Source organism: Camponotus vicinus, unplaced genomic scaffold, assembly GCF_025532165.1.
Source record: "Camponotus vicinus isolate PSW18456_S1 unplaced genomic scaffold, iyCamVici1.0 SCAF_10, whole genome shotgun sequence".
Classification (NCBI taxonomy): Eukaryota; Metazoa; Arthropoda; class Insecta; order Hymenoptera; family Formicidae; genus Camponotus; species Camponotus vicinus.
The window spans coordinates 17321354-17349128 of NW_028141946.1; the positions used below are offsets into that span (position 1 = coordinate 17321354).

Below are 27775 nucleotides of genomic sequence, written 5' to 3' on the forward strand. Positions count from 1 at the left end.
AAAAAAACCGTTTGATATAAATGTAAAAAAATAATTTTCAAATATTGAGAAAAATAAGAATTAAAAATTATTTTATTTTTCAATACATATATTTATATATATATATTCTTGTACATGTGATTATATATAATATATACACAAAAGCTGTATTTTATTTAAGATATCAAAATGTTTTAGAGGCACAATCGGTGAAAAAGAAGCGGAGAAAAGCAATCAAGCATTTCACTGAAGGTTGGGTAGAGTTTGAAAGCAAGAAGGTAGCAAAATTTGTAACTGCAACCTTAAACAACACTCAAATATCAACTAGAAAGAAAAGCAGGTTCTTTGATGTTATATGGAATATAAAGTACTTGCCTAGGTGAGCATCGAAAACAAAAAAATATATTTCATTATCTTTGTTATCTATATATAATTAATATTATTTGTCATTATTTATATTATACTTTCAGATTTAAATGGATTCACTTGAGTGAGCGCTTAGCATACGAACGTGCTGTACATAAACAGAGACTTTTGACTGAAATAGCACAAGCTAAGAGAGAAGTTAACTTCTTCTCGCATAATGTGGATAGGAGTAAGAAATTAGTTAAGAAGCAAAAACAAGGAGAGGAAACGACTTTCGAATTGCCTGAAGTTAAACAAAGAGACACTGATAGTGAGATAAGAAATAGAAAAGCAGAAAAGATGGATGCGGAAGATAGGACAGAATTTCTTAAATCGATATTTGGATAAAATTATAAATTCAGTGTGTATATATAGGTATTGTACAACTATATAACATGTTTATAATGATTAAGTCTACAGAGGAACATGAATTGTTAAATTGTTTTATAATAAAACTCATTTTTTTATAATTTTTTTTTTATAAAAACCCCAAGTTATATAAATAATTTTATTTATTCTATACATGTGGCATTCATTAATAAGAAATTACATTTATCACAAAGAAAAATTATATTAATTTATTATATAATAGAATTTTATTCGTATTGTAAAAAAATTAAATCTCAAGAAAAATCACTTCTAAACATTTTCTTTTGTTATAATGAAAACAAAATTACATTAAATTAAATTTTTAATGCTGAATGACATTTATTTTTAGTAAAAATAATAGATATTTAGGTTAACATAAATAAAATATTATTTTATATATTTTGGTAAATATTTCTTGAAGCGCATTGTTTGATTTTGACTACATAATTTAGTGTATTGTTGCAATTAAAATTATAACATGTGCAAAAACATTACATATATATATACTGTACAATAAAAGATCTTTTATGCATGTAAAATCTTTTAATGTACATATACATCGATTTTAATCAAACAATGCTTCAGTAACTGATTCAGCACTTTTTACGAAATAACATTTAAATTTCGGTCATATAAATGTACGTGTATGGAAATTCGAGCGATAATAAGCTTTATTTTATATTAAGAAATTTCTAGCTTTTTTGTATCATTTGGCAGGTGTTAGACATAAGAGGACCTAAACAAATTTATTCCAAGATATCCCACACACCATCCTTTGCATATAAATATCCTCAAAATCAATTGATATACATATATGCATACGGCGGCTCTGAAGAATCAATCTATAGACAGAATGCGGGTTTGGCCGGCTTCCAAAGTAGTAGAAATTACATTAAACGTGGTAAGTTGACTCGCGTTGTCCCTTTTTTTTGATGCATTTATTTTCTTACTCGCCTAAATTTATAAGAAATAAATTATTTTGTGGCAATTAAGAAAGTACGCGCGTAAATAAAATAAATCTCGCGCTCGCAAAATTACATACGCGCATGTCTAAACACATACGGTATATATATATATATATATATATATATATATTTCGTCGCAAATTTATTTAGACGACACTTTGTTGATCCTGCTTACTTATCGATTTGTCTAAGTATTTATTAGTAGAACCCTCGCCTATTGATTACTCTGAAAAAATAAGGTCAAATCGTTTAAAGGGTGTCAGTGCAGCTTCCTAGATCTCTCGGTACTTTCATAAATAATGTTAAAGCCGATCTATCTGTTTAAACTGGGCGTATACATTATCGTCATTTGTCAAATCTAGCGAGCAATTTATCGCGAGAATTTCTCGCAGTGAAGGTGAATACAAGAACCAAGATTTCCCTGTAAAATATGTAGATATATTTGAGAAATTCTATTTCTGATTTTCGAAATCGGAAATTGAATTTAATACTTTGATTTTGTTTCATTATTTCTCGATTAAGGCGTCATGTAATTAAATGTCAAATGTGAATAGAAAAAATGTTTTAATATCTTTAACATATATGTTTAAAAATATATTGAGGGTAATAAATATAGATATTTTTTTTAATTTCCTAGCTCTGTAAAAATTGAACAAATTAAGTTAAAAAAATGTAATCTCTTTTTAAAAACTCCCAATATATGGAATAATATATAAATAATTAATCCCAGCAAACATCAAATAACAGTTATATAACTTATTTATAATTTCCCAAATTTATTATTTATAATTTCCCACTCAAGAATATAACTGTTACATGTTATGTAACAGTTATGTAACAGTTACATTACATGTAACAGTTATATTGTTGAGTGGGAAATTGCAACTGACAATTATATAAATGTTACTTGGTGTTTGCTGGGATGATATTTAGATTGTTTGACGCTTCATTGCTAATGAATTGAGTTATTGTTTTCCAGATCGCGTCCCCTTCTCCTGCCAGCATCTCAAATTGCAATCAATAGATACCCGTCGAGACGGCGCCAAAACGCGCGTCTTTATCCCGCATAGCTGTAGTTCCCGCGATAACTATAGGAAGGACGAGATAACAGGACGAAAATCACGACTTTTAGGGTCGATGTCACACTGCACAACTTCCCTTGCCTTATGATAGGTAGATACAGCTTCCGCACAGAAAAAAAAATAAGAGTGTCAAATCAAAATTTATATACTTAAACTAACGCGTTCATTGTTTCATATATATGCAACAATTTATAATCTTCTTGGAAGAATTTAATAATTTTGAATTTCAACAATATTATAGTCTTATTTTAATATTGCAATTGTCACCTCAAGAATATATAATTATTTAATTCTACTTTAAGAAAATTATAATCCTTGATTTAAAAATGTTACTTTCTATCTAACATTGTTTCTTTTCCATTCGAAAAAATTAAATCTTAAATCATGAGAATATATTTTTCTTGATTGAACTATATAAAATGGCTTCATTTAAGTAAGCAATTATTCACGCAATTATATTTTTCTTTAATTAACGCAATATAATCTCATTTCAAGATTTTCATGTTAAAACTAGATATTAAAAGAAAAAATATTAATTAAAAGTGGTTACAAAGATAAGAATCAACGAACTGATAGTGACAAGGCAAACAAACCACAAGCGTTGATGGTCGACGCAAAACACAAAATAAAAAATAATTTAATGATGTATTAAATTACAGACATAATATTGTTTTAGCGAAAGAAAGAATAAACAGTCGCAATAATCAATACAAAAGTAAACGCAAACGTTTCGATCCTCTCTGGATCTTTTTCAATGCTATTAAAAGAAACAAAGTATTCTAAAAAAATTGCAAAAGAAATAGAATCATAACGCAAAGTCAAACTCGGAGTCGTCAAAAAATTGCTAACGAACATGAAATTACAGTCGGATCAAAATTTAAGTAATAAAAATAAAAATTTACAATCGAATTAAGATATACATAAAAACTAAGTATTTCGCAAATATAAAAATGAGTCAAGCTGTGGCAATGCCTGCGGGTCCGCATGTTACTCATCTGTGCTCCCAAACACAGATCGGAGCTGTGTAGAAAAAGATGGAGAAAAACAGAATGTTGTCGGTTACAGGAATAAGTCAGGCGATGAAAGCGCAAAAAATCAGCCTCGTAACCGAGATTAATAAAGCATCTTATTTTGCAAATAATAATATATCCAAATTGATGAAAAGCCGGGATCAAAACTAGATATATTTTCAAAACAAGAATGTCCTTTTTTTCTGTGCGGAAAGAACTCTGGAGAAATAAGAACTTTACAAGACACATCTTGGAAAGCATTTCCTGAAAATTTTATTCAAATTGAAGCGACACGTGTGATTCACAATCCCTTCGTATGAAATCTTTGGGAATAAAACTTCTGACGCCGCGAAACCGGAAAACGGAGGAGCGCCTTGAGAATTGAAACTTGGAAGCTCACGAAGCAGAACGTTGTAATTTTAATTGAACCTTGTAACTTTAGCTAATTAATTAACACGGCTCGATCGATCCTTGGACTAAGTATTGCGTCATATTCACGATGCGAAACATTCGAGTCAAAGTTTCAAAAAGAGAAATTTCAAACAAGACATTCCTGATAGTTTGTGAGCTTTTTTTAGCGATATGTATAAATATCCAAAGTATCAGTCTTTCTAATTTTACGATTTAAAAATATCGCGATTTTGTATAATTATAAAATGTGCTGCCAGCAAGCATCAAATAACAGTTATACAGGGTGTCCCATTTTAATCGATCACCCCGAATAACTTTTTTAATTTTGATTGTAGAAAAAAATGTTTCAGACAAAAGTTATATGTTTTGAAGAGGGCCATCAGATGATGGCAATGATTTGACCTTGGAGAGTCATTTGAAGGTCACCGTCAATTTTTTAAATGGAACTCTATTTTTTATTGCATATTCTTGTAGCTTATCTCGAGGGCTTTCCAAAACACTATAATAAAATATTTTTCCCTCAAGTACTTTTTGAGTTATAAGGCTTGAAATCATTTCTTAATTTTACATAAACCGTAAAATATCTTGTAAAATATTCATTTTTCGATTATCTTACCTCAATACTTTTATGTACAAAATAATGAGAGGAATCAATCGGTGTAATGAAAACGCATAGTTATTTTTAAGAAAAAATATGTAATTGTTAATTGCAAATTACATATTTTTTCTTCGAAAGACCATCCAAGGTCAAATAATTGTCATCATCTTATGTCCGCCTTGAAACCATATAACTTTTGTCTGAAACGTTTTTTTCTACAATCAAAATTAAAAAAGTTATTCGGGGTGATCGATTAAAATGGGAGACCCTGTATAACTGTTAGTTGTAATTTTCCACTCAACAATATAACTGTTACATATTATATAACAGTTATATAACGCTTAGGTAACAGTTACATAACATGTAACAGTTATATTGTTGAGTGGGAAATTACAACCAACAGTTATATAAATGTTACTTGGTGTTTGCTGGGCTGTATCCTCGCGCAAACGTCAATTCCAAAAATGTAGAACTTGGTCGCGCAAAGAATCTCATTTTATAACTCTATATAGTCATGGAATTTCCAGTTATAAAATTCTATCTCTAATTCTATCTCTAATTCTGTCTCTTTCTCTCTCTTGGAGGTAGCCATGGAGGGCGAGAAAACCTGAAGCCAATGTCATTCGCATAATTGATGGCCCTTGTCCGGAAAGCGGCGCCGTCGACGACCTTCGTAAGCGCTCTCGTTAATAGACGAGTCATCGGGGGAGGCGGTTGTTCAAGGTCTCGGAGAGCCTAGTCGCGGACGCTCGCGCGTGCGGACGTCGTCGAGTCGGGCAAGGATTCAGGACGAGGAAGAGGACGAGGCAAGCGCGCGCGAGCGACGCGAGCGATGCCAGGCAGAGCATCCCCACCGACGTCGGCGCCAAGCATCCCCCGAGCCACCCCCGTCTGTCAGTCGGGGCGCCGCCGCGGGGACGCTCCGTTCGGTGGAGCCGCTTAGCAGTGATCGCGGCACGTTTCCTGGGAGCGGATCCACACCCATGCCTCGCGGTGACGCGCTGCAAACTTAGGGGTGCTGGGAGCGCGCGGATATATATCGGCGCACTCGATAATTTTCCACCCCAGCGGGGCTGCTCCGATGTGAGGAAGTGGGGTAGGTCCTCCGGAATTCGCCGAGGATATGTACGTGGGAGTCTTGTGATTGTCGCGTCGCGCGGCACGCGACGCAAGGATGTGGCGAATGTCGTCCAGATGTCCCCCAAAGTGGCGGTAAAGTACGATAATCGTATGCAAGCCGCATGTGTCGGACACACACATGACATGTATAACTTGCACGACGTGTATACGTCTCCCTATCTCTCTCTTTTGATGTTTTTTTATTTCTCTTCGATAATAAACACGCTTCACAAGCTCAACTTGTGGCAAAACTGATTAGGAAAATGGATCTATAGTCGATAGATAGTGTAAAATATTTTATGTTCATATATGATTGCGTTTAATATTCAAAAGCAATTATAGGAATTGCATGACGCTCGCGTTTGCCCAGCTAATTATTTTGATCGCGAGCAAAATCTTTTTTGCTCTTACATTAGTCTGCATTAATAATGCTCGAATACCTTTAATATATCGGAAAAGTGGCGTTGCACGCGGAGGAATTTTCGCACGTTGCACCGCTGACATTCCGCAGTCATTAGCACCAGAATGCCCTTTTCCAAGCTTATGTACAGCTTATGCTTTTTGCAAAATATCCGTGAAGACGTGAACGTTTAACGAGGCCAGATTAATTTCAACCTCGATATGCGTGATAGCCAAATTGCTGAGCGATTGATTTTGTAATCTTTACATAAATTAATGGGCGAATCCCGCGTAAACACGTGGGTGCTATTATTTCTCCCATTCGAAACGTCGATAAACCTCGATCGCTTCGACTCTCACAACGCGCAGCTTCTGAAAAAATCCCGAAATAAAAAGAAATTGAGTAAAAAAAAAAAATATCCGCAATTTTTGAAGCATTGCTCGTTCATTCGACTTGGTTGAAGTGGAGAAAAATTTCCGTAGCGGCCAATTTTGCGGTGAAAGAATTTATGTATTTTGTATCGGATTCCATTGAATATCGAGATGTCGACATAAATCATTTTCAGACGGGGCAATTTGCTTGCAAAAGCTGTCTCTCCGACAGAAAGCTCGTACGTATTCATAATGAATCCCAGCAAACACCAAGTAACATTTATATATTGCTCAGTTGTAGTTTGTAAACATGTTATGTAACTGTTATATAACATGTAACAGTTATATCGTTGAGTGAAAAATTATAACTAACAGTTATATAACTGTTATTTGGTGCTCGCTGGGATAATATGACGGTATCGCGCGGTTTTCCGATATAATTTCAACGTAAAAGTCTTTCAATGGGAGAGAAGAATAATAGACTATTATCGTGATACCGTAGGATCGCAGGAGGGTGCTTCCTATTCGACGAAGAGTGAACGAGAAGGGTGACGTACTACGGCGCTGAAATGACGCAATTTCGTCTCTGACGTCTGATATAATCGTCCAATTTGAGGAGAAGCCTGCTCGGTAACACGATCACGATGAATCGGGAAAACGAGGAAGTACGTTGGCGAATGCCGGAACCCCTTCCCCTCTACAATCAATCCAAACGTCGTATGAAATTGATTCCAATTAGTTGCTCGGAATTTGTTGACTCTTGGAGCAAAACTAGAAGAAGAATATTAGAAGAATAACAGTTATATAACTGTTTGTTATAATTTTCCACTCAATAATATAACTGTTACATGTTATGTAACAATATATAACAGTTATGTAACAGTTACATAACGTGTAACAGTTATATTGTTGAGTGGAAAATTACAACTAACAATTATATAAATGTTACCTGGTGTTTGCTGGGTTGAATCTGAAAAGAATTAATATGCATGTACATTAATATGCACATATTTTCCTAATGAAAATACGTTTCGTTCCATTTAATCAAGAAGTATTTTATAACCGTAATACATTACTATAAAATTTTGTCAGATAAAATAGTGTTATTTATTCTGAATAAATGAAAGAGATATTAATATTTATAAAAATTATCAATTTGATACGATATAAAAGATTCCAGATTTATTTGAATTCAAAGATTCAAAAAGATAGTCTCTTTTATCGATACAGATTAAAAATAATAGAAGAAAGATTAATAATATCGGATCTATAACATGGCACATATTGAAGACATCCGAAGCAAAATTGGCAATTTTATTGAAACGTTACGCTATCCATTAGCCGAGCATTAATTTCTAATAAGCGCTTTCCACCCTCTCAATAGCTAACGAACCCCTGCACATTAATCTTTCACCCTCAGCAGCGACCGGTGCCCCAGACGTTGTGCGGCGCGCTACAAAAAGAGCCCAACTGCAAATGTTTGGTGCTGACTGTGCTTATATACGGTTGTCTCGCGGCAGTGACGTGGTGCCGATGCGCCAACGTTACCAAGGTACGTGACAAGACTGATCTATCTCGCGTCACGATACTTGAAGAAATTCCTTTCTACGATCCTGCAAAAAAAAAACGCTGAAAACTCCTCCTCTCTTCTTCCACAGATCATGGTCAACTATACCAAGTTCCCCATCAGGAGCACCAGGCACATCTCGTCGCCCTGCGACGACGGCTACATATATATTCCGGTATGTAACACTCGAAATGGAAAGCGAGAAACAAAAAGAGCAGGCACTCTTTCCGCTTTTTCTCCCCATATACTATGAATCGACCGGGTACGTTGTCTTTTTTTTTATCACTCGAAGTAATATCGACTTCCCTCTTGCTTCTCTTCCTCCTCTCTTTACGCACGCTTGGATGCATGCCACGCCGCTCCAGCGGCTCTTCTACCCTCTTTTCTCTCTCTTCCTCTCTCCCTTTGTCTCTTTCTCTCTCCTCCTCTCTCCCTCTGTCTCTTTCTCTCTCTCTCTTTCTCTCTCTCTGTTTGTCGTACAGGTGGCATTTATGGGGATGCTGTATCTGGTTTATCTGGTGGAGTGCTATCATTCGCCGATCAGAATCGATCTACTGCATGCGGAGAGCCAGGACAGCGTGCTATCCAAATTGACGCAGCTAAAGATGGCACAGCCGAGGATATGGTGGAAAGCCGTTTCCTACCACTACGTGCGCAGGAAACGGCAGATCACGCGTTACAGGAACGGGGATAATTATACCACGACGCAGGTGACGCATCCACGCGGCCTCATTCGGCTTCATCGGACCTTTAGCGCTCCTCTTCCAACCCTTCCGCCAACGTTTCCAGGCATCCGCGAAATCCTTCTGAAAGTTATCTAAAAAAGAGACGCGAAAGATTTATATAGAGCGTAAGATATCCGAAACAATACATCTGTAACACGTACGTTGTTTTGCATCAGTCGTATAATAGAGATCCACCTATTTCAAGGTGATGTTCTGATACCCTATCTGTTTCAGTATTTTGACAAGCCTCTAGATAAAGAGGCAGTTCGATAAAAATCGCAGATGTAGATATTCCGTTTCTGCATATTGCAATTGCATAGTAACAGCGATGTCGCGATAGCGAAAGGGTTAAGGACGCGCCCGACGAATCTCCCTCTCCCCCTGACCCTCCCGGCTCGCTCCTCCGCAGGTCTATTACGAGAGGGTGAACACACACTCGGCCACCTCCCACTACTACTACGACTATTGCGGAGTGAAGGACATCAGCAAGGAATTAATACTCGAGCCGAAGATACCGATCACGAAGATTATGCTCACCAAGGGCTTCGCATTTTCCAACATAAGGTCCGCCACGGAATTCGAGGAGGCTCGATCGCGATTCTTCGCCGAACAAGTACGAAAATAAGCGACAACCGGCTTTATCCTTATCAAAAACTTGGATTTTCGTTTCTCATAATTAATGTACCCAGCAAACACCAAGTAACAGTTATATAATTGTTAGTTGTAATTTTCCACTCAACAATATAACTGTTACATGTTATATAACAGTTATATAACAGTTACGTAACATGTAACAGTTATATTGTTGAGTGGAAAATTATAACTAACAATTATAAGTTATATATTAAAAGTTATATAACTGTTATTTGGTGTTTGTTGGGTAGGTAACTTTATGTAGAAAATTTTTATAATGAAAGAAATAATGTACACTTGTCTTTTTAGGAACTCAGCGACGATTATATGGAAATGAGGGAGGGTCTTGATCTCGGATATAACGTCAACACGATGCTGGTCGCCGTTCTTGGTAATCCCTGGTTCACGAATCGTTACATTTACTGGTGTCTGAGCGCCTTGTTGCTCAGCTGGCCGCTGAGGGTGATCATCGAATATAAAACGCAATATGCCGATTATCAGGTAAAGAAGAAGGAAATTAATCGTTGCATCTTGCACGATTGACTTGGTATTGACAGTTTCCAATAACCGTAGTATCGGACAGAATTTTTTTCAATATGAAAATTGCGATCAAGTCCAGTGGAAATATATACAAAAGTTCTCTGTCAGGTCACCAAGCTCTTCGGCGTGAATTACGACACACCTACTTCCGGCGAACCCATCCACGCGTCCATGAGCCAGCTGAGCCAGCCAGGCTCTTACATGTTGGCGCCTAGTTACAGCGAGGCGTTGCTGATGGATCCCGCTACGCCTCGTAACGACGGACCGGAGCGAAATCAGGAGAATTGGCAGGCGCAACGACGAGAGGTTGATGTCGCGACCGACATGGTACCCAGCTACTCCGAGGCGCTTCTCTACGAGCGCGCCGAACATGATCATCGGAACGCGATCGCGGCGAGTACCGTTGCCGCAAACGTCGTCCCGAGCGATGTGACGCATCCCCCTTGCAACGCGAACGATCCGACTAGACAGGCGCTACCGCCGATGCCGTGCGAGTGTCACTGCCCATGCCCGTGTCACGGGAACGCGAACGATTATGAGTTGAGGGACGAGCGCAGTTACGTTGAAATTGCGGCCAGCAGCGAGCTGCCTCCAGGTGTTCCGCCGACGAGTATCGCTAGCGATGCCTTCGAGAGCGAAATAGCAACGCTACGGACGACGGCTGACGGCCGGTTACATCCTCCCGGAAACGTGATGCCCCATTCCATGGACAATCTTCAAGCCGGAGCATCTCCGAGCAAGTGCGGCAGCTGCGGCAGAATCTCCACCAGCACGCAAACGATCAACACGGACGTCCCCCTTCCTCGCGTGGTCGCGAGAAATAAATCCGTTGCAAGCTCGCAAACGTTCACTTCATCAGCAGACCTCATATCCGGCGTAACGTACGAGAGGGAACACGTGGGGCCTATACCCCGCGACATTTCCGAGCCAAACTTGCGATCGCGAGCGGAACCGGCGGTCGCGTTTCCGAATGGAAATGTTAGGAGTCTGGAGAACATCCTGGAGAACGAGGAGGAACTAACGGGAGGCGGCAGAGCCGGCTTCAATGTGGCAGAGAGGACTCTTCCGAGCGAGAGATTGCATTTTCCCGAACGTCATAGAAGGCTGCCACCCTCTCTAGCCCATCACCGTTCCTTCTCCCTCGACGACCCGAGTGTCTCGCCGAGGAACGTGAGCAGCAACGGCACCATCCCGAAGCTCGAGCCGCGCAGCAGGATCATGGTGAATCCCATGTCGAACGAGGCCTGCTGGAAGCTGCCCGACTCGAGGACGTACTTCTGCCTGAAATCGATTCTGAAGCAGAACAGGCGAAGGTACACGTTAGTGACCGCGGACGAGTTTCAGAATCTCGCTGATCAGGAGCTTGTCAACCAAGGTATCGAGTGCGTCCAGAGTCCAGTCGGCAGAAGCGAGAAGGGCCCGCGCTCGAGGGAAAGATTGAATCCCAGAAGAAGGATGCCGTCGTTCGAGGAATTTATGCCAAGAGACAAAATGTATTCTGTCTACGATCAAAAACGAGAGAGCACCAGGTAAGTCTTGTCGTTATCTTTATATTAATTTTATTCGTAGTACGCTATTTTTTTAAATAAATGTTGGCGTCTCTTTCTCTCTTGCTCTTTCGCTTTCTATCGCTATATGTGCATTCGTATTCTTTGCAATAATGCCAGCAAACACCAAAAAACAGTTATATAACTGTTAGTTATAATTTCCCGCTCAACAATATAACTGTTACATGTTATGTAACAGTTATATAACTGTTATATAACTATTATATAACATGTAACAGTTATATTGTTGAGTGGGGAATTACAACTAATAGTTATATAAATGTTACTTGGTGTTTGCTGGGATAGCAACAAAATTTATGTAAGCAAGATTTATCGATTATTATTAATATTGATTATTTATTGCTTATTAATAATGAATATTATGCTGAATTTTGTTTCTGCTTGCTCTCATCGCATAATGGCGTGTGTTGTGGCTTATTAATTGGTAATTATCTTATATATATCATTATTAATTTTTCAAACTTGGCGATATATTTCATATACGCCATTGTATTTTTCATTCAGACTTGCAATCTTTTCTACTCGCATTTTTAAATTCTTAAAAATTCTTCTCTCTCCAAGTTTTCTTTTTTATTTAATTATAATTATTTAATTATCATTAAATAATTGTAATTAAATATAATTATTTCATTATAATTATTTAATTATATTTTGTATCATGCATTACATATAATTATATATAATTTAATTATATTTTTAATTATATATATTTATGTATATTTAATTATATTTTTAATTATGTAATTATATATTTTTATTATGTATTTTTAATTATATATTTTTAATTATATTTTTTATTATTCATATATTTTTTGAGATTCATTTTTCTAATTTATATAAAAAGTTTTATCTAAAGTTATAAATTGAAAGAGAAATAAAAAATCTTGATTTTCCTCATACTTTGATTTTTGCCAAGTTGAGGATCAATATTTATGACATGTATGATTTGGAGTCGAGGCAATAGTTCCTTGTGGATAGGGCGACGAATACCATCGATTTGAGCCGGTCGGTGACATTCGTAGTCCCATTTCCAAGTCAGAAAACAGCATCTCTCTCGATCGTCCTAACTCTAATAAACGTGCACTTCAAGCAAATAAATCTAATAAATCAATGTCCGTCTTTGTAGGACGCTCATTTTCGCCAGTCCGATACAAGAGGTCTTCCCCGGCGATCCTTTTGGAGGCAAGAATATCGTACCGATCGGAAACTCCATGGAATACACCGGTAGAGAAGATTCCGCTCGTCCGAGCCGATCACCGGCCATCCGGGACACTCCAGGGCGCTGCGTCCCGGACGCCTACATCGGGGAACGGGGAACAGGATGCGTCCCGGTCGAGCCATTCCGAGCCGATGCTGTCGCGTATCCAGCGCGCGTCGCCCATCCCTCGTATCGTCACGAGAGGGATCTTCGATTTCTCTTGCAGACCAGGAGCCCGTCGACCACCATGGACGCGAACGTGGACGTCCGTGTCAGGGTCGACGAGACGCCGCCGCTGCCGCCGCCGCGAGCTTACCGGAACGACGCCGCTCTTCCTCCTCCCTATGGAGGACTGCCCTCCGAGCGTGCAAAGAGATGGTCGACGAGCTCCAACGAGTACGACGACATGAGGTCTTACGAGGGACGTCCAGCCGACTTTTACACGCCAGATAGGAGACACCAGTTGAACTCGCACCGGCCTGGTTTGAGGCCTGGATCGTTCAGGGAACGGCGTCCGAAGCTCGTTCACACCGACAGAAACTTCCGGCGCAGCTTCACAGGCAGGGTGGAGGATTATAGAGCCGAGAACGACCTTAGGCGAGCGAATTTCAGCATGGAGACGTCGTTGTAACGAGCGTACTTGTTCTCGGGCGATCGAACGCACCGATCTCGATTAGATCGCGATTGACCTTTCTGCTGTATAAAGTGCTGCGTCAACTTCGCAGCGAGGAAACATGACTTTTTGTTTTCTAGCAAAATTTAAAAAGAAAACTAAATATTTTTATTCGCTATTAATCTACAATATTACCCAGCAAACACCAAGTAACATTTGTATAATTGTTAATTGTAATTTCCCACTCGACAATATAATCGTTACATGTTATATAACTGTTACATAACATGTAACAGTTATATTGTTGAGTGGGAAATTATAACTAACAGTTATATAACTGTTATTTGGTGTTTGCTGGATAATATTGTAGATTAACAGCAAACACCAAGTAACATTTATATAATTGTTAGTTGTAATTTTCCACTCGACAATATAACCGTTACATGTTATATAACAGTTACATAACATGTAACAGTTATATTGTTGAGTGGGAAATTATAACTAACAGTTATATAACTGTTATTTGGTGTTTGCTGGGTATAATACTTTGATGATCATGAACATTGAATGAAAATTCCGCTAAAGTGAGATTTACGCAAAATTAACGAAGACAAAATACTCTCTTATCTCGTCGCAAATTCCTAAAGTTTATAACTGTAACATCAACTATACATCAGAAGTTGTTAATTTTCCACAAAGATACAATCAAATTTCTTTAAATCAGAGTTCGCGCGTTTAACCAAAGTGATCGGTGCGTTGTTCGCCTCTAGATAAGAAGATTGCGAGTTTTCCTAGTCTGTCTACAATATTATAAATGGGACTGTAATGTATTTAGGAAACAGCGAGTCGCCGATTGTGGGGTTTCTAGCTAATCCAGACTCCAGTCGGTTTCGACTCAGCCTTAAAATTGTTACTCCTTCGTTCCACGCTATATATTTGTATTGTAAGTATCCGTCCTACTACTTTCGAGTTAAAACCAGTTAACACGCAAACGGGTCGTGCGGTTTTTTCAAAGAGACATTCCAATGCGGGCTATTGCCCTTTGCGCCTTCGCTTAAAGATGGCATTCTTCGCAAGAGGACCACGACAGTTTAGACGAGATTTCGCGGATCTCGGGTAGAACTCGAAGAAGACGTCCGCGCGTTTAGCGTTACGCGTGCTTTGCGTCTAATTAAAATCGCAAAGTTACCGAACGGCTTTGCCGAACGATCGCACTCGAGCGATCGAAAGCGTAGAAGAGCTTCAGAATAGACGAATATGCTATAAGCGAAGCGATCGCGCCTTGGAAGCAAGTCCAAGTACAATTAATTTTTCGGGACGACGTGCCTCGCTAATTTAGCCAAGCCAATTCGAAAGTTAACGCGCAATTTACTATTAGGCGTTATACGCTGTTATACAAAATGTCGAGTCAATTATGTATGCAGGCTATCGCGAGTTGCGGCCAAGAGCAACGATTCTTTAGATTGTCGGTTAGCAACGTTTAGTGGATCCGACCCGCTTAAGTTTTGTCATCGAGACCATTTCGTACATTCCAGTCGAGCGATTTAGTTACATATTAACTCAGCAAACACCAAATAACAGTTATATAACTGTTAGTTATAATTTCCCACTCGACAATATAACTGTTAGTTATAATTTCCCACTCGACAATATAACTGTTATGTGTTATGTAAATGTTACATGTTAACAATGTAACTGTTACATGTTATATAACAGTTATATAACATGTAACAGTTATATTGTTGAGTGGGAAATTACAACTAACAATTATATAAATGTTACTTGGTGTTTGCTGGGAAGTATCCTAGCAAACACATAATATTGCAGCAATATTACAACATTGCAGCAATGTTGCGGCAATATTACAACATTGCAGCAATGTTGCTGCAATATTCTGTGTTTGCTGGGATATATTCCACGTGGCTAATGGATATAAATCTAAAAAAAGATTTGATAAGACTCCATATTGTTCGACTTTTAAGTGTCTTCATTTTTCTATTAACGTTAATTACAATCATCTGTCTCCGAGCTGTTTGTAATTTGTCTACGTAAAATGGGCAGAGAACTTACGACCTTAAATGTTGTGTAACGAAAGATACCCACCGGATGCGTGTAACGATGTAAGCATCCACATTTCCGGTCTCCTCTCAAGTCTTCATCATCGTGCGAACATCTTGAGCATAAACGACGAATCGAACGAAAATATTTCACTTGTTACTAGTTGTTATAAATTATAACCGAGACGGGAAAATGGATAAAGTAGTGAGGATTTTCAAAGATTCGTTCCATCAGCCCAAAGTTATTATCTTCCTCAAAAAAAAAAAAAGTTATTGTCTTTCTTTTTTTAAAAAAAGGTAGAACAAATCATCAAGTCCTTTTTTCAAATTCTTCACTTGATAGAAAAAGGAAATAAAAATGATAGGAAAATGGAGAGAAAAATTATTAATATTTTTCGAAAATGCGAAATTGAACAGTTTGACGATTTGATTTTTCATGGAACGTATTTCTGTCAATCCCTCTTGAATCGATCATCTATTTTCTTCGCGGTTGTTCGTTTGACGAAACCAGTTCACGTGCGAATCCATCGAGCGGTATCGAGTTATGTATTTTCTAAGGACGATATATAATATATAAAGCGAGGTGTAAATTTGATGTTAAGCGATATAGCTCAATTATAATACACTGCACGCGGCAATTATATTATTATTATTATTATTATTATTGTATCAGGTGCGAGTGTTTATTCGGCACCTAACGACCACAATCGCTGAGTTTTTGATAAATGTTCCACTTTCAACCATACGCACACACGTACACACACGCACGCACATGCATTTACCGACATATGCCTTCGTCGTATTTATATACTTTAGATCCATAATTCTAAGATTAAAAAAAACAAGCATAGGAATTAATGCGATTCTAGGGCTTAAGGTGATGTGAAGAAAGTCGCTACCGAGGCTGCTTCGTAAATATGCAGTTGTCTTGCGCATACCTTCTTTTACTTATTAATTTCTCGATCAATTTGAAGGCAATCCGAGTAGACATTACGTCCCAGTTAGGGACTTCAATGATACGTCGTCAATGACATGTGATAATTTAATCGTTTCAGCCCGTGATATTAAATGTAATAAGAATATGATAGTTCCCAACAAACACTAAATAACAGTTATATGACTGTTATAATTTTTCCCACTCGACAATATACCCAGCAAACACCAAGTAACATTTATATAACTGTTAGTTGTAATTTCCCACTCAGCAATATAACTGTTACATAACATGTAACTTTTATATTGTTGAGTTGGAAATTATAACTAACAGTTATATAAATGTTACTTGGTGTTTGCTGGGTAACTGTTACATGTTATATAACAGTTACATAACATGTTACAGTTATATTGTTGAGTGGGAAATTATAATTAACAATTATATAAATGTTACTTGGTGTTTGCTGGATTAAATGTGACGAAAAGAATGATTTGAAGATTGATCCGAGTTTCAAAAGCATCGAGAGATCACGCGAACCTTGGTTTACACTTGTTGCCTTGGACCTTATAGATATACATGTCCAAGTGTATTGATATAAAGTTAAAATTTTCGATAAAGATATACATATTTCAAGGTTGTTTCTCTGTAAAAATTACGGCTCTCACGACGTTTCTCGGGGCTGAAACGAAATAAAAAAAGCTCATGATGAGAGGTCATTCTGAAAATCTCAGGGCGACGAGGTCGACGAAGAAGCTAGCGTTTACCCAGTAAACACCAAGTAACATTTATATAACTGTTAGTTGTAATTTCCCACTCAGTAATATAACTGTTACATATTATGTAACATTATGTTACATAACATGTAACAGTTATATTGCTGAGTGGGAAATTACAACTAACAGTTATAAAAATGTTATTTGATGTTTGCTGGGTAGTTTGGACGTGACGATTTCGAAAAAGAGATCGCGATATTTATTAATTCACGTTAGATCGAACGGGACGTGCTTTCAAATAAGACAACCTTCGCAGCAATGGCAGTGATAAGGTATAAGCTTTGCGTCACTTAAAAGTAAGAAATAATGATCGTCGTTAGAAACGTAGGTAAGATAGATGGAGAGCTTTGACGTTTCGGAATTCGTCAACTGCCATGCACGTGGTGCGTAATAATTGCGCGCCACAACACGAGCGAATCGTTTCGAAATTTCAATCGTCGCGATGATGCTCGAGGAACAAAAAGTAAGATCAATTCGCGGAGAAAAATTTATATCGTGCGAAAAAGAAGGAGGCGAAAAAAATAAACAGGGGAAAAGACCCAGCAAACACCAAGTAACATTTATATAACTGTTAGTTGTAATTTCCCACTTAACAATATAACTGTTACATGTTATGTAACTGTTACATAACTGTTACATAACATGTAACAGTTATATTGTTGAGTGGGAAATTACAACTAACAGTTACATAACTGTTATTTGGTGTTTGCTGGGGAGAAAACGTCGCACAATAGCTTTCGTACTACGAGAGGATGTTTGTACAACAACGAAGCCGTATTTTTTTAGCGAGGAAACCCAGCAAACACCAAAAAACAGTTATATAACTGTTAGTTATAATTTTCCCACTCAACAATATAACTGTTACATAACAGTTATATGTTATATAACAGTTATGTAACAGTTACATAGCAATTATATAAATTAAAAAGGAAATGGCATCAGAGCCAACGCGCGTTCTTTTTAATTTTTTGATTACTTGAGCCAAAAATCTCTAATTATTAAATTTAATTATATAAATGTTACTTGGTGTGCGCTGGGGAGGTAAAACGCGCGTACTTTGCGCTTAGGATGGAGCTCGGGCTCGTCCAAGTATGCTTAAGTTAGATACTATTACAAGTAATATATACTCAGTTGTCGAGCCGAGTGTAAAACGAGCCAGCCAACTCTGGTAACTCCGTCGTTTGATCGGCGCTTACATTTAATCTCTTGCGGACAATCTACGTGTGTATTTTTAGGGCGCGCATATAATGGAATCAATTTCGCTCTGTGTCTCCTTTCCCGAAACAAATTAACGATACAAAACTCATGCCGTCTCAAAAAAAAGTGCTCTTCTAATTAAAACGTCGTTTATAGGTCGAAGCTAAACGCGTGATAAAATGGGAGTACGACAAGAGCGGAATCAAGCCGGCATACCCGTTAGTGTATAACTTATTTGTAGTTGGATGTTACAGAATATATACAATTATTATTACTATTATTATTATTATTACCATCATTAATATCGTGAGTGATATATTATATAAGATCGCACGATTTTTTGCTGTAAAAATAATATAGCTATACGTAGAATAATAAACGTTACAAAACCAAAAAAGAGAGAAGAGTGAACTTGGTCGTTGAGTCGCGAATGAAACGAGGAAAAAGTGCGCGCTTGATCTCTGTTGCTGTATTTCTCCTTAAAGAAAAATAAGATAATTTTAATAAAAGCTACATGACATAGTGAACACTAATACAGTGATAAAGTCTGTATAACATGGAGTTAGCAAAAAACATTCCAAGCAAATATCCATATAGACAATACAAAAGCGCATGTGTATACATTTAACCCTTTGTTCTAACACGAAACATTTTTTTTTAGATATATATATAATATATAAAGATTTGCACGCCGATGTTATAAATATTTTAAAATATTTTCCAAAAACATGACGACACAGGACGCAGCCTGAATCGAAGAACGACACAAGCGCGAGAATCGCCGCAGATTAATTGCGATATTATGTAGATAGAAGAGTTAAATGTTAATATACACAGTCATCTCGTGGATAAACTTTCAAGATTAAGAATCTGTTTCGTGCGCACAGTTTTTGCCACCTTTAAACAATATAGAACATGTGTGTGTGTCCTTATCTGACTATACAATAAATATATATTTTCTTTGTATGCGAACAGATTTTATCGCTCTCGCGGGAATCGAATCGGGACATGAAACTTATTTTAGTTGGACTAGCATTATTAGTAGACAATTATTATGCCAAGGCTAGTGCTCAACAGACGACGACGTATACCCGATACACATCTCAGCTCTTCAATATGTAACGTAAAGACTAATCGTTCTTCACGAAGTTCTGCCGTGTGTAATACACTCGGTAGTAAAGCGTTTTGCTCCGCCAAAGCGAGTAAGAGTTGTCGAACTTTAGAAGATATATCCCCTGCAAAAACAAGAAATTAATAATTACCTTGAAATATATACACACATATACAGGGTGTCCCATTTTAACTTTCACACTCGAATATCTCGAAACCATGACGGTTTCGGTGAAAATGTTTTAAACAAAAGTTGTATGGCTTTAAGGGGGCCATAAGATGGTGCCATTGGTTTTACCTTGAAAAGTCGTTTGAAGGTCACGTGAAGATCACCTCCAACTTTTTAAACGGGACACTCTATATACTTTTGCATATTCTTGTAACTTGCCTGAGAGCTTTCCAAAACACTATAATTAAACATTTTTTCATTAAGTACTTTTCGAGTTATGAGTACATAAAAATATTAAGGTAAGATAATCGAAAAATGAATATTTTACTAGATATTTTATGGTTTATGTAAAATTAAGAAATCATTTCAAGCCTCATAACTCGAAAAGTACTCAATGAAAAAATACTACAAGTAATAAAAAATAGGGGGTTCTGTTTAAAAAATTGAAGGTAACCTTCAAACGACTCTCCAAGGTCAAATCATTGCCACCATCTGATGGCCCCCTTCAAGCCACACAACTTTTGTTTGAAACATTTTTTTATTTAACGCACCGTTTCGGAGATATTTGAGCGTATTATTTAAAATGGGACACCCTGTATATACAGGGTGACCCATTTTAACTTAGGCAGCCAAATAACTCGAAAAATAAGCAAGATAGAGAAAAATGTTTTAGACAAAAGTTGTATGGTTTCGAGGGGGCCATAAGATGGTATCATTGGTTTGACCTTGAAGAGTCATTTGAAGGTCACGTGAAGGTCACTTCAATTTTTTTAAATGGAACATCCTATATATTTTTGTACATTCTTGTAGCTCATCTCGAGAGCTTTCCAAAACACTATAATTAAGTACATTTTCGTTAAGTACTTTTTGAGTTATGAGGCTTGAAATAATTTCTTAATTTTACATAAACCGTAAAATATCTTGTAAAATATTCATTTTTCGATTACCTTACCTTAATAGTTTTATGTACAAAATAATGAGAGGAATCAATTGGTGTAAAGAAAACACATAGTTGTTTCGAAGAAAAAATATGTAATTTGCAATTAACAATTCCATATTTTTTCTTAAAAACAACTATGTGTTTTCTTTACACCAATTGATTCCTCTCATTATTTTGTACATAAAAGTATTAAGGTAAGATAATCGAAAAATGAATATTTTACAAGATATTTTACGGTTTATGTAAAATTAAGAAATTATTTCAAGCATCATAACTCAAAAAGTACTTAACGGAAAGGTACTTAATTATAGTGTTTTGGAAAGCTCTCGAAATAAGCTACAAGAATGTACAAAAATATATAGGGTATTCCATTTAAAAAAATTGAAGTGACCTTCACGTGACCTTCAAATGACTCTTCAAGGTCAAACCAATGATACCATCTTATGGCCCCCTCGAAACCATACAACTTTTGTCTAAAACATTTCTCTCTATCTTGCTTATTTTTCGAGTTATTTGGCTGCCTAAGTTAAAATGGGTCACCCTGTATATATGCAGAGACTATAATTCTAGGGCAAATTTTCTTATGCTCTTACCTCGCCTGGATACTGATGACTTCCAGCGTAAATCTCCTCTTGAGAGTCTCTCCTATATACCTTTAAAATCATTAATATATCAGTGCAGTGCAAGTTCTTACATGTAAGTACGAGCTGAAAACGAGAGTGATATTCGATTACTCACAGGTACTATGACGCTTATGGGCGGCGTCGTGCTCGTTTTTCGTTCAGGTCGAGAGGTGCCGTTTACCGAGCCACTCTCCAGGTCTTCTCGCGGCTCGTACTCCTCCTCCTCGTCCTCGTCCTCGGACTCGCTTATGTGAACGGAGACCTGATTCGACTCCGGCTTGGACCACTCGAAGTAAACCCCGAAACCGATGTCGTAACCGTCCGTCGCGAATTCCCAGAATAAGCACGTCCCGTCCTCGTGCGTTGGCACTCGCACCGTTACCGTCTCACCATGACCGACCTTGATGACCGCGTCGCCCGCCTCTCTCCTGATGGTCTGCTTAAATTCATCCACACCCTTCCTTGTCCACATCTCGGCGGGAGTGATGGGCGGCCAGTCCTCCAGGTCATCCGAGTCGTCATCGTTCAAAGGCGCGTTCTCGGTCGAGTCGTCCTTGTTGTCGTCGTCGTCCTCGTCCTTGCACATCGTGTCCTCCGGTTCGACGCTCTTCTTCTCCTCCTCCGTCTGGTCCTCGATGACTAATTGGTTCTGTTTCAGTTGCTGCATGTACTGATGGTAATGTTGTTCCTGCAACTGCCTGATCAGAACGCCCTGTTGCTCCGGATTGCCGGGATATTGTTGCTCGGCGTACACCTTGAACTGATAATACGTCTGTTGGTTCAAAGCATCCTGGATCTGTCTCCTCTGAGTCTCCTCCTTCAGTCTTTCCTCCTCTTGCTTTTTCCTCTCCTCCTCCAGCTCCTTGAGTTTCTTCTCCTCGTCCAGCTTCTTGGCCTCCTCCTCCTTCTTGAGCCGCTGTTTCTCCTCAGAGTCCCTCTTCTGCGCCTCGACCACGGTTCTGAATAGAGGACACAGCTTATCCAACAGTACTATAAAACCCTCCATCGCCTGTTCCCTTGATATATCCCCCAGATTTTGCCATGCCAATCGCCTGTCCCTTCCAATCACGTCCAGGACGCCCAGAGGTGGTGCATTTTCGGCCGTACATTTTCCATGCGTCACTTGCTGCGTGAACGCCACCAATTTCAATTTATCCTCGTAAGAGAGATGCACAGCCTTGCCTTCTTTCTCTAAATACATAAATTTTTCGATAAGTCTTGTAAAAGATATATAGTACATACCTAGCAAGCACCAAGTAACATTTATATAATTGTTAGTTGTAATTTCCCACTCAACAATATAACTGTTACATGTTATATAACAGTTACATGTTATATAACAGTTACATAACAATTGCATAACATGTAACAGTTATTTTTTTAAGTGGGAAATTATAACTCATAGTTACATATTTATTATCTTTTTACTATTAAAATTTATTTACAAAATATTAAAAGTGCACACACTTTTTCTGACATTTCTTACATTTTAAAAATACATCCGTACCATTATATGTAAAGATATTTCGCAACAGAATAGACAAACAATGATGTATTGTCAATGATCAATGATTATTGCACAATACAAAATTAAATATACAAGAGACTTGCTTCATCTTACTTTCATATAAAGACTTTTATGGTCATGTTTTATAAATCTTAAAAATAATATAAAAATAATAAAAGTGCTCTTGCATTTGTATATCAGCAAAATTTGCATCCACGTTTATTTCTGTTTGATAATAATTAACTACATAATGCAGCCTTTGTACTCTAACTCTAACAATCAGAGGAATAATATAAATTTTTAATCGTACTACATATTTTTATTAAATAAGATTCTAGAATAGAATCTTTCAAGAAAATTATTTTTCTTTACCTTTCTTTACCATAAAAGTTTGCATAAAAAATTAAAAATACAAATATTTATAAAGTTCTCAGCTTAAGGCATTTGAAGGAATTCGAGGATTTTATCCAACAAAAATTTAAAAATACAAGGAATATTTACAAAGTCTTTGACACAAGACATTCGAAGGAATTTTTGAACCAACAAAAATTGAAGGAATATTTACAAAATCCTTAGCTCAAGGCATTCAAAGGAATTTTTTAATCAACAAAAATTCCAGGAATATTTATAAAGTTCTTGACTCAAGGCATTCGAAGGAATTTTCTAATCAACAAAAATTCAAAGAATATTTACAAAATTCTTGGCTCAAGGCATTCGAAGGAATTTTCTAACCAACAAAAATTCAAAGAATATTTACAAAATTCTTGGCTCAAGGCATTCGAAGAAATTCGAGGATCTTGTCCAATAAAAATTGAAAAATTCAGTAAATATTTACAAAGTTCTTGGCTCAAGGCATTTGAAGGAATTTTTTAATCAACAAAAATTCAAGGAATATTTACAAAGTTCTTGGCTCAAGGCATTCAAAGGAATTTTCTAACCAACAAAAATTCAAAGAATATTTACAAAATTCTTGGCTCAAGGCATTCGAAGAAATTCGAGGATCTTGTCCAATAAAAATTGAAAAATTCAGTAAATATTTACAAAGTCCTTGGCTCAAGGCATTTGAAGGAATTTTTTAATCAACAAAAATTCAAGGAATATTTACAAAGTTCTTGGCTCAAGGCATTCAAAGGAATTTTCTAACCAACAAAAATTCAAAGAATATTTACAAAATTCTTGGCTCAAGGCATTCGAAGAAATTCGAGGATTTTATCCAACAAAAATTGAAAAATACAAGGAATATTTATAAAGTTCTTGACTCAAGGCATTCGAAGGAATTTTTTAACCAACAAAAATTCAAAGAATATTTACAAAATTCTTGGCTCAAGGCATTCGAAGAAATTCGAGGATTTTATCCAACAAAAATTGAAAAATACAAGGAATATTTATAAAGTTCTTGACTCAAGGCATTCGAAGGAATTTTTTAACCTACAAAAATTCAAAGAATATTTACAAAATCCTTGGCTCAAGGCATTCGAAGGAATTCGATGATTTTATCTAACAAAAATTGAAAAATACAAGGAATATTTATAAAGTTCTTGACTCAAGGCATTCGAAAGAATTTTTTAACCTACAAAATTTAAAGAATATTTACAAAATCCTTGGCTCAAGGCATTCGAAGGAATTCGATGATTTTATCCAACAAAAATTGAAAAATACAAGGAATATTTATAAAGTTCTTGACTCAAGGCATTCGAAAGAATTTTTTAACCTACAAAATTTAAAGAATATTTACAAAATCCTTGGCTCAAGGCATTCGAAGGAATTCGATGATTTTATCCAACAAAAATTGAAAAATACAAGGAATATTTATAAAGTTCTTGACTCAAGGCATTCGAAGGAATTTTTTAACCTACAAAAATTCAAAGAATATTTACAAAATCCTTGGCTCAAGGCATTCGAAGGAATTCGATGATTTTATCCAACAAAAATTGAAAAATACAAGGAATATTTATAAAGTTCTTGACTCAAGGCATTCGAAAGAATTTTTTAACCTACAAAATTTAAAGAATATTTACAAAATCCTTGGCTCAAGGCATTCGAAGGAATTCGATGATTTTATCCAACAAAAATTGAAAAATACAAGGAATATTTATAAAGTTCTTGACTCAAGGCATTCGAAAGAATTTTTTAACCTACAAAATTTAAAGAATATTTACAAAATCCTTGGCTCAAGGCATTCGAAGGAATTCGATGATTTTATCCAACAAAAATTGAAAAATACAAGGAATATTTACAAAGTCTTTGACTCAAGACATTCGAAGGAATTCGAGGATCTAGTCCAACAAAAATGCCTCTAACTGCGTCGTAAACACACACACACAAATACACACACACACATATATACATTCGCATAATCAGGTGACGAAGGAACCGAAATACCGGCTCACCTTTGTAGAAGTTGTGCGCGAGCTTGTAGAGCTCTCGGGTCTCGAAGCCCCAGAGCCGGGTCTCGCCGCCGCTCCCGTCACCGTTTTCGACGTTCCCGCTCTCGACCCTGGCCGTCGTCGCCGCCGCCTCCTCGTCCTCGTCCGTCGTCGTCATCCTCGCCGTCGCGGACACGCTCAGCTTGTCCACCCGCTCGACGAGCGCGGGCACATCCTCCTCGGCCGCCATTTGCGCCTCGCGTCTGACACGTCAGGATTGATAATAAACCGCGCGCCTAACCTCGTCGTCCCCGTCGTCGGCGAGTGCGACCGTCCAACAGCGGACCGTGACATTATCTCGCGCGTGGCATGGCGGACGACGGCGACGTAGACTGGCCAGGTGTGGAAGGGTTTGCGTGGACGATGCGGGCGCGACAAGAATTTTCTCCGACGAGCAAACTCGGCCGGTGACGAGGAAACGTCAGCCGTCAGCTGGGCGAGCGACGCGATACTGGCGCGTCCTACGCCTATGGACGCTGCGCCGCGTCGATGACAGATACCTACGCGTCCTGCGCGTATATGTTAGTGACACACGTACGTACAGTAGGCGCCAATAATGCCTTAACATATGAAATTGGTCGCATTCGAGATTAATAATAACTTAATAATATCTAGTCATTATTAATCCCGAATGCGACCAATTTCATATGTTAAGGCATTTATTGGCGCCTACTGTACAGTAGATGCCAATAATGCCTTAACATATGAAATTGGTCGCATTCGAGATTAATAATAACTTAATAATATCTAGTCATTATTAATCCCGAATGCGACCAATTTCATATGTTAAGGCATTATTGGCGCCTACTGTTGGTTAGAAAAGGAACCGACAATATTTGTTTTGAAATTATGCCTACAATCTATTATAAATTGCATTTAAAACTGTTAAACAGATGTTTGTGGACACAATTCCAAAATAATGTTGTCGGTTCCTTTTCGAAATTAACAGTCGTGATTCATGAATAGCTTGATGAGATGCGTTTAGTTATTACTAGCCCCGAATGTGACCAATTTCATACGTTAAGGCATTATTGGCGCCTACTGTACAGTAGGCGCCAATAATGCCTTAACATATGAAATTGGTCGCATTCGAGATTAATAATAACTTAATAATATCTAGTCATTATTAATCCCGAATGCGACCAATTTCATATGTTAAGGCATTATTGGCGCCTAATACTGTACGTACGTGGTACCACGACACCGACGAGCCTCGGAGAGACGCGTATTTACGTCTTTACACTTTGCATACGCGACAGGCGACGTGCCCCGCGTTTCCTCGTCTTCCTGGTAGCGCGGCTCGATACGATGAATAAATAGAAAAGTCATGGAAAAACTCAACTCTCCTCCCTCCCTCTCCCCCGTTCCTCCCCTGGACATCTTATAGCCTAAGAAAGATATCGAACGAGGTAGCTTGTGAATTTATTATCGCGCACGTGTGTCTTTTTTTTTCACTCTTTATTTTCTTCCATCTTCGAGAAGATGATGCGCGCTCTCTCGATGTTGACGATGTTGCGAGAGATGATGTTTGCGAATGTTTTTTCCGTGTTTTTTTTTTTTTTTTTCATCGGTTTAAGCGAGCTGTGGAAAAAATTGTTTACACTTTATTGTGTTTTATTCTATTCTCAGTAAAATACCAAATACAGTTATATAAATGTTAGTTATAATTTTCTATTCAATAAAAAACATGTTATGTAACAGTTATATAGCATGTTATGTAATATATTACATGTTATGTAACAGTTATATAACGTTATGTAATATATTACATGTTATATAACTGTTATATAACATGTAATATGACAGTTATTTATATAACAGTTATATAACATGTAACAGTTATATTGTTGAGAGCGAAATTATACAATTATATGAATGTTACTTGGTGTTTGCTGGTGTTTCGAAGCAGATGTATTTTTGCATTTTTAGTCCCTCCTTCCTCGAAAATATTATCGATCATGAAAAAAATATAAATAAAAATGAATATATATTTGATACATATTCTCTGATCTTTTGCTCCTTTTCTTTTTTTCTTCTGACATTTTAATTAATACATACATATATGTATATATGTTTGATTTTGAACATGGAAAATATTATGGCATTTTATAAAGAACGTTCTCTCTTTTACAAAGAACAGGCTTTTACATATCAATTCTCCAACGCTTGCAATGTTCTTTAGCTGGCGGACTCACAATCTTCGTTGAATATTTTATGGGCACGTAATCTTTGAAAGAGCCGTACACTATGTAAGTATATAATACAGCAGTAAGTCGGAGCTAGGTTTTGTAGTCGGTAAAATTACATAGTGTAAAATATCGATGTAAGACACAAAAGTGAAGAGAAGAAAATAAAATATATAAAATACCCAGCAAAAACACCACCAAGTAACAGTTATATAATTGTTAATTATAATTTCCCACTCAACAATATAACAGTTACATATTATGTAACAGTTATGTAACAGTTATATTGTTGAGTGGGAA

General features: G+C 37.1%; 3 protein-coding genes across 8 annotated transcripts in view; 2 read left to right on the top strand and 1 right to left on the bottom strand.

Annotated features, from left to right (window-relative positions):
- Positions 1-1603, top strand: part of LOC145960441 (activator of basal transcription 1) — a 3341-nt gene extending 1738 nt beyond the window's left edge. The window contains exons 3-5 of one of the 2 annotated variants that reach the window (XM_083079929.1): positions 178-358; positions 450-759; positions 1471-1603. In XM_083079929.1, the coding sequence (XP_082936055.1) occupies positions 178-358; positions 450-732 (464 nt within the window). In that variant the 3' untranslated portion in view covers positions 733-759; positions 1471-1603. Of the gene's footprint in view, positions 1-177; positions 359-449; positions 864-1470 lie in introns of those variants that run through there. The other variant, XM_083079928.1, reaches the window with a different exon arrangement.
- LOC145960429 (uncharacterized) lies at positions 1514-17372 on the top strand. Of its 5 annotated transcripts, none has more exons than XM_083079892.1 (11): positions 1514-1654; positions 2698-2891; positions 5408-6036; positions 7212-7374; positions 8094-8261; positions 8368-8451; positions 8759-8986; positions 9411-9614; positions 9944-10135; positions 10283-11703; positions 12869-17372. In XM_083079892.1, exons 4-11 carry the CDS (start codon positions 7354-7356, stop codon positions 13569-13571), a joined length of 3021 nt encoding a protein of 1006 aa, XP_082936018.1. In that variant the 5' UTR covers positions 1514-1654; positions 2698-2891; positions 5408-6036; positions 7212-7353; the 3' UTR covers positions 13572-17372. The 5 variants fall into 5 exon arrangements, with proteins under 5 accessions (XP_082936018.1, XP_082936020.1, XP_082936021.1 ...); XM_083079894.1 differs by having other exon boundaries at positions 8130-8261; XM_083079895.1 differs by lacking the exons at positions 1514-1654; positions 2698-2891; positions 5408-6036; positions 7212-7374 and having other exon boundaries at positions 8197-8261; positions 8368-9158; positions 9236-9614.
- A 1589-nt stretch (positions 17373-18961) lies between these two features.
- LOC145960437 (Golgi resident protein GCP60) lies at positions 18962-25749 on the bottom strand. Its single transcript, XM_083079917.1, has 4 exons — positions 25254-25749; positions 21472-22547; positions 21327-21386; positions 18962-19749 (listed from the first exon to the last, which is right to left on the bottom strand). The coding sequence occupies exons 1-4, from the start codon at positions 25477-25479 to the stop codon at positions 19645-19647; spliced, it is 1467 nt and encodes a 488-aa protein (XP_082936043.1). The 5' UTR covers positions 25480-25749; the 3' UTR covers positions 18962-19644.
- Between the last annotated feature and the right edge of the window lie 2026 nt (positions 25750-27775).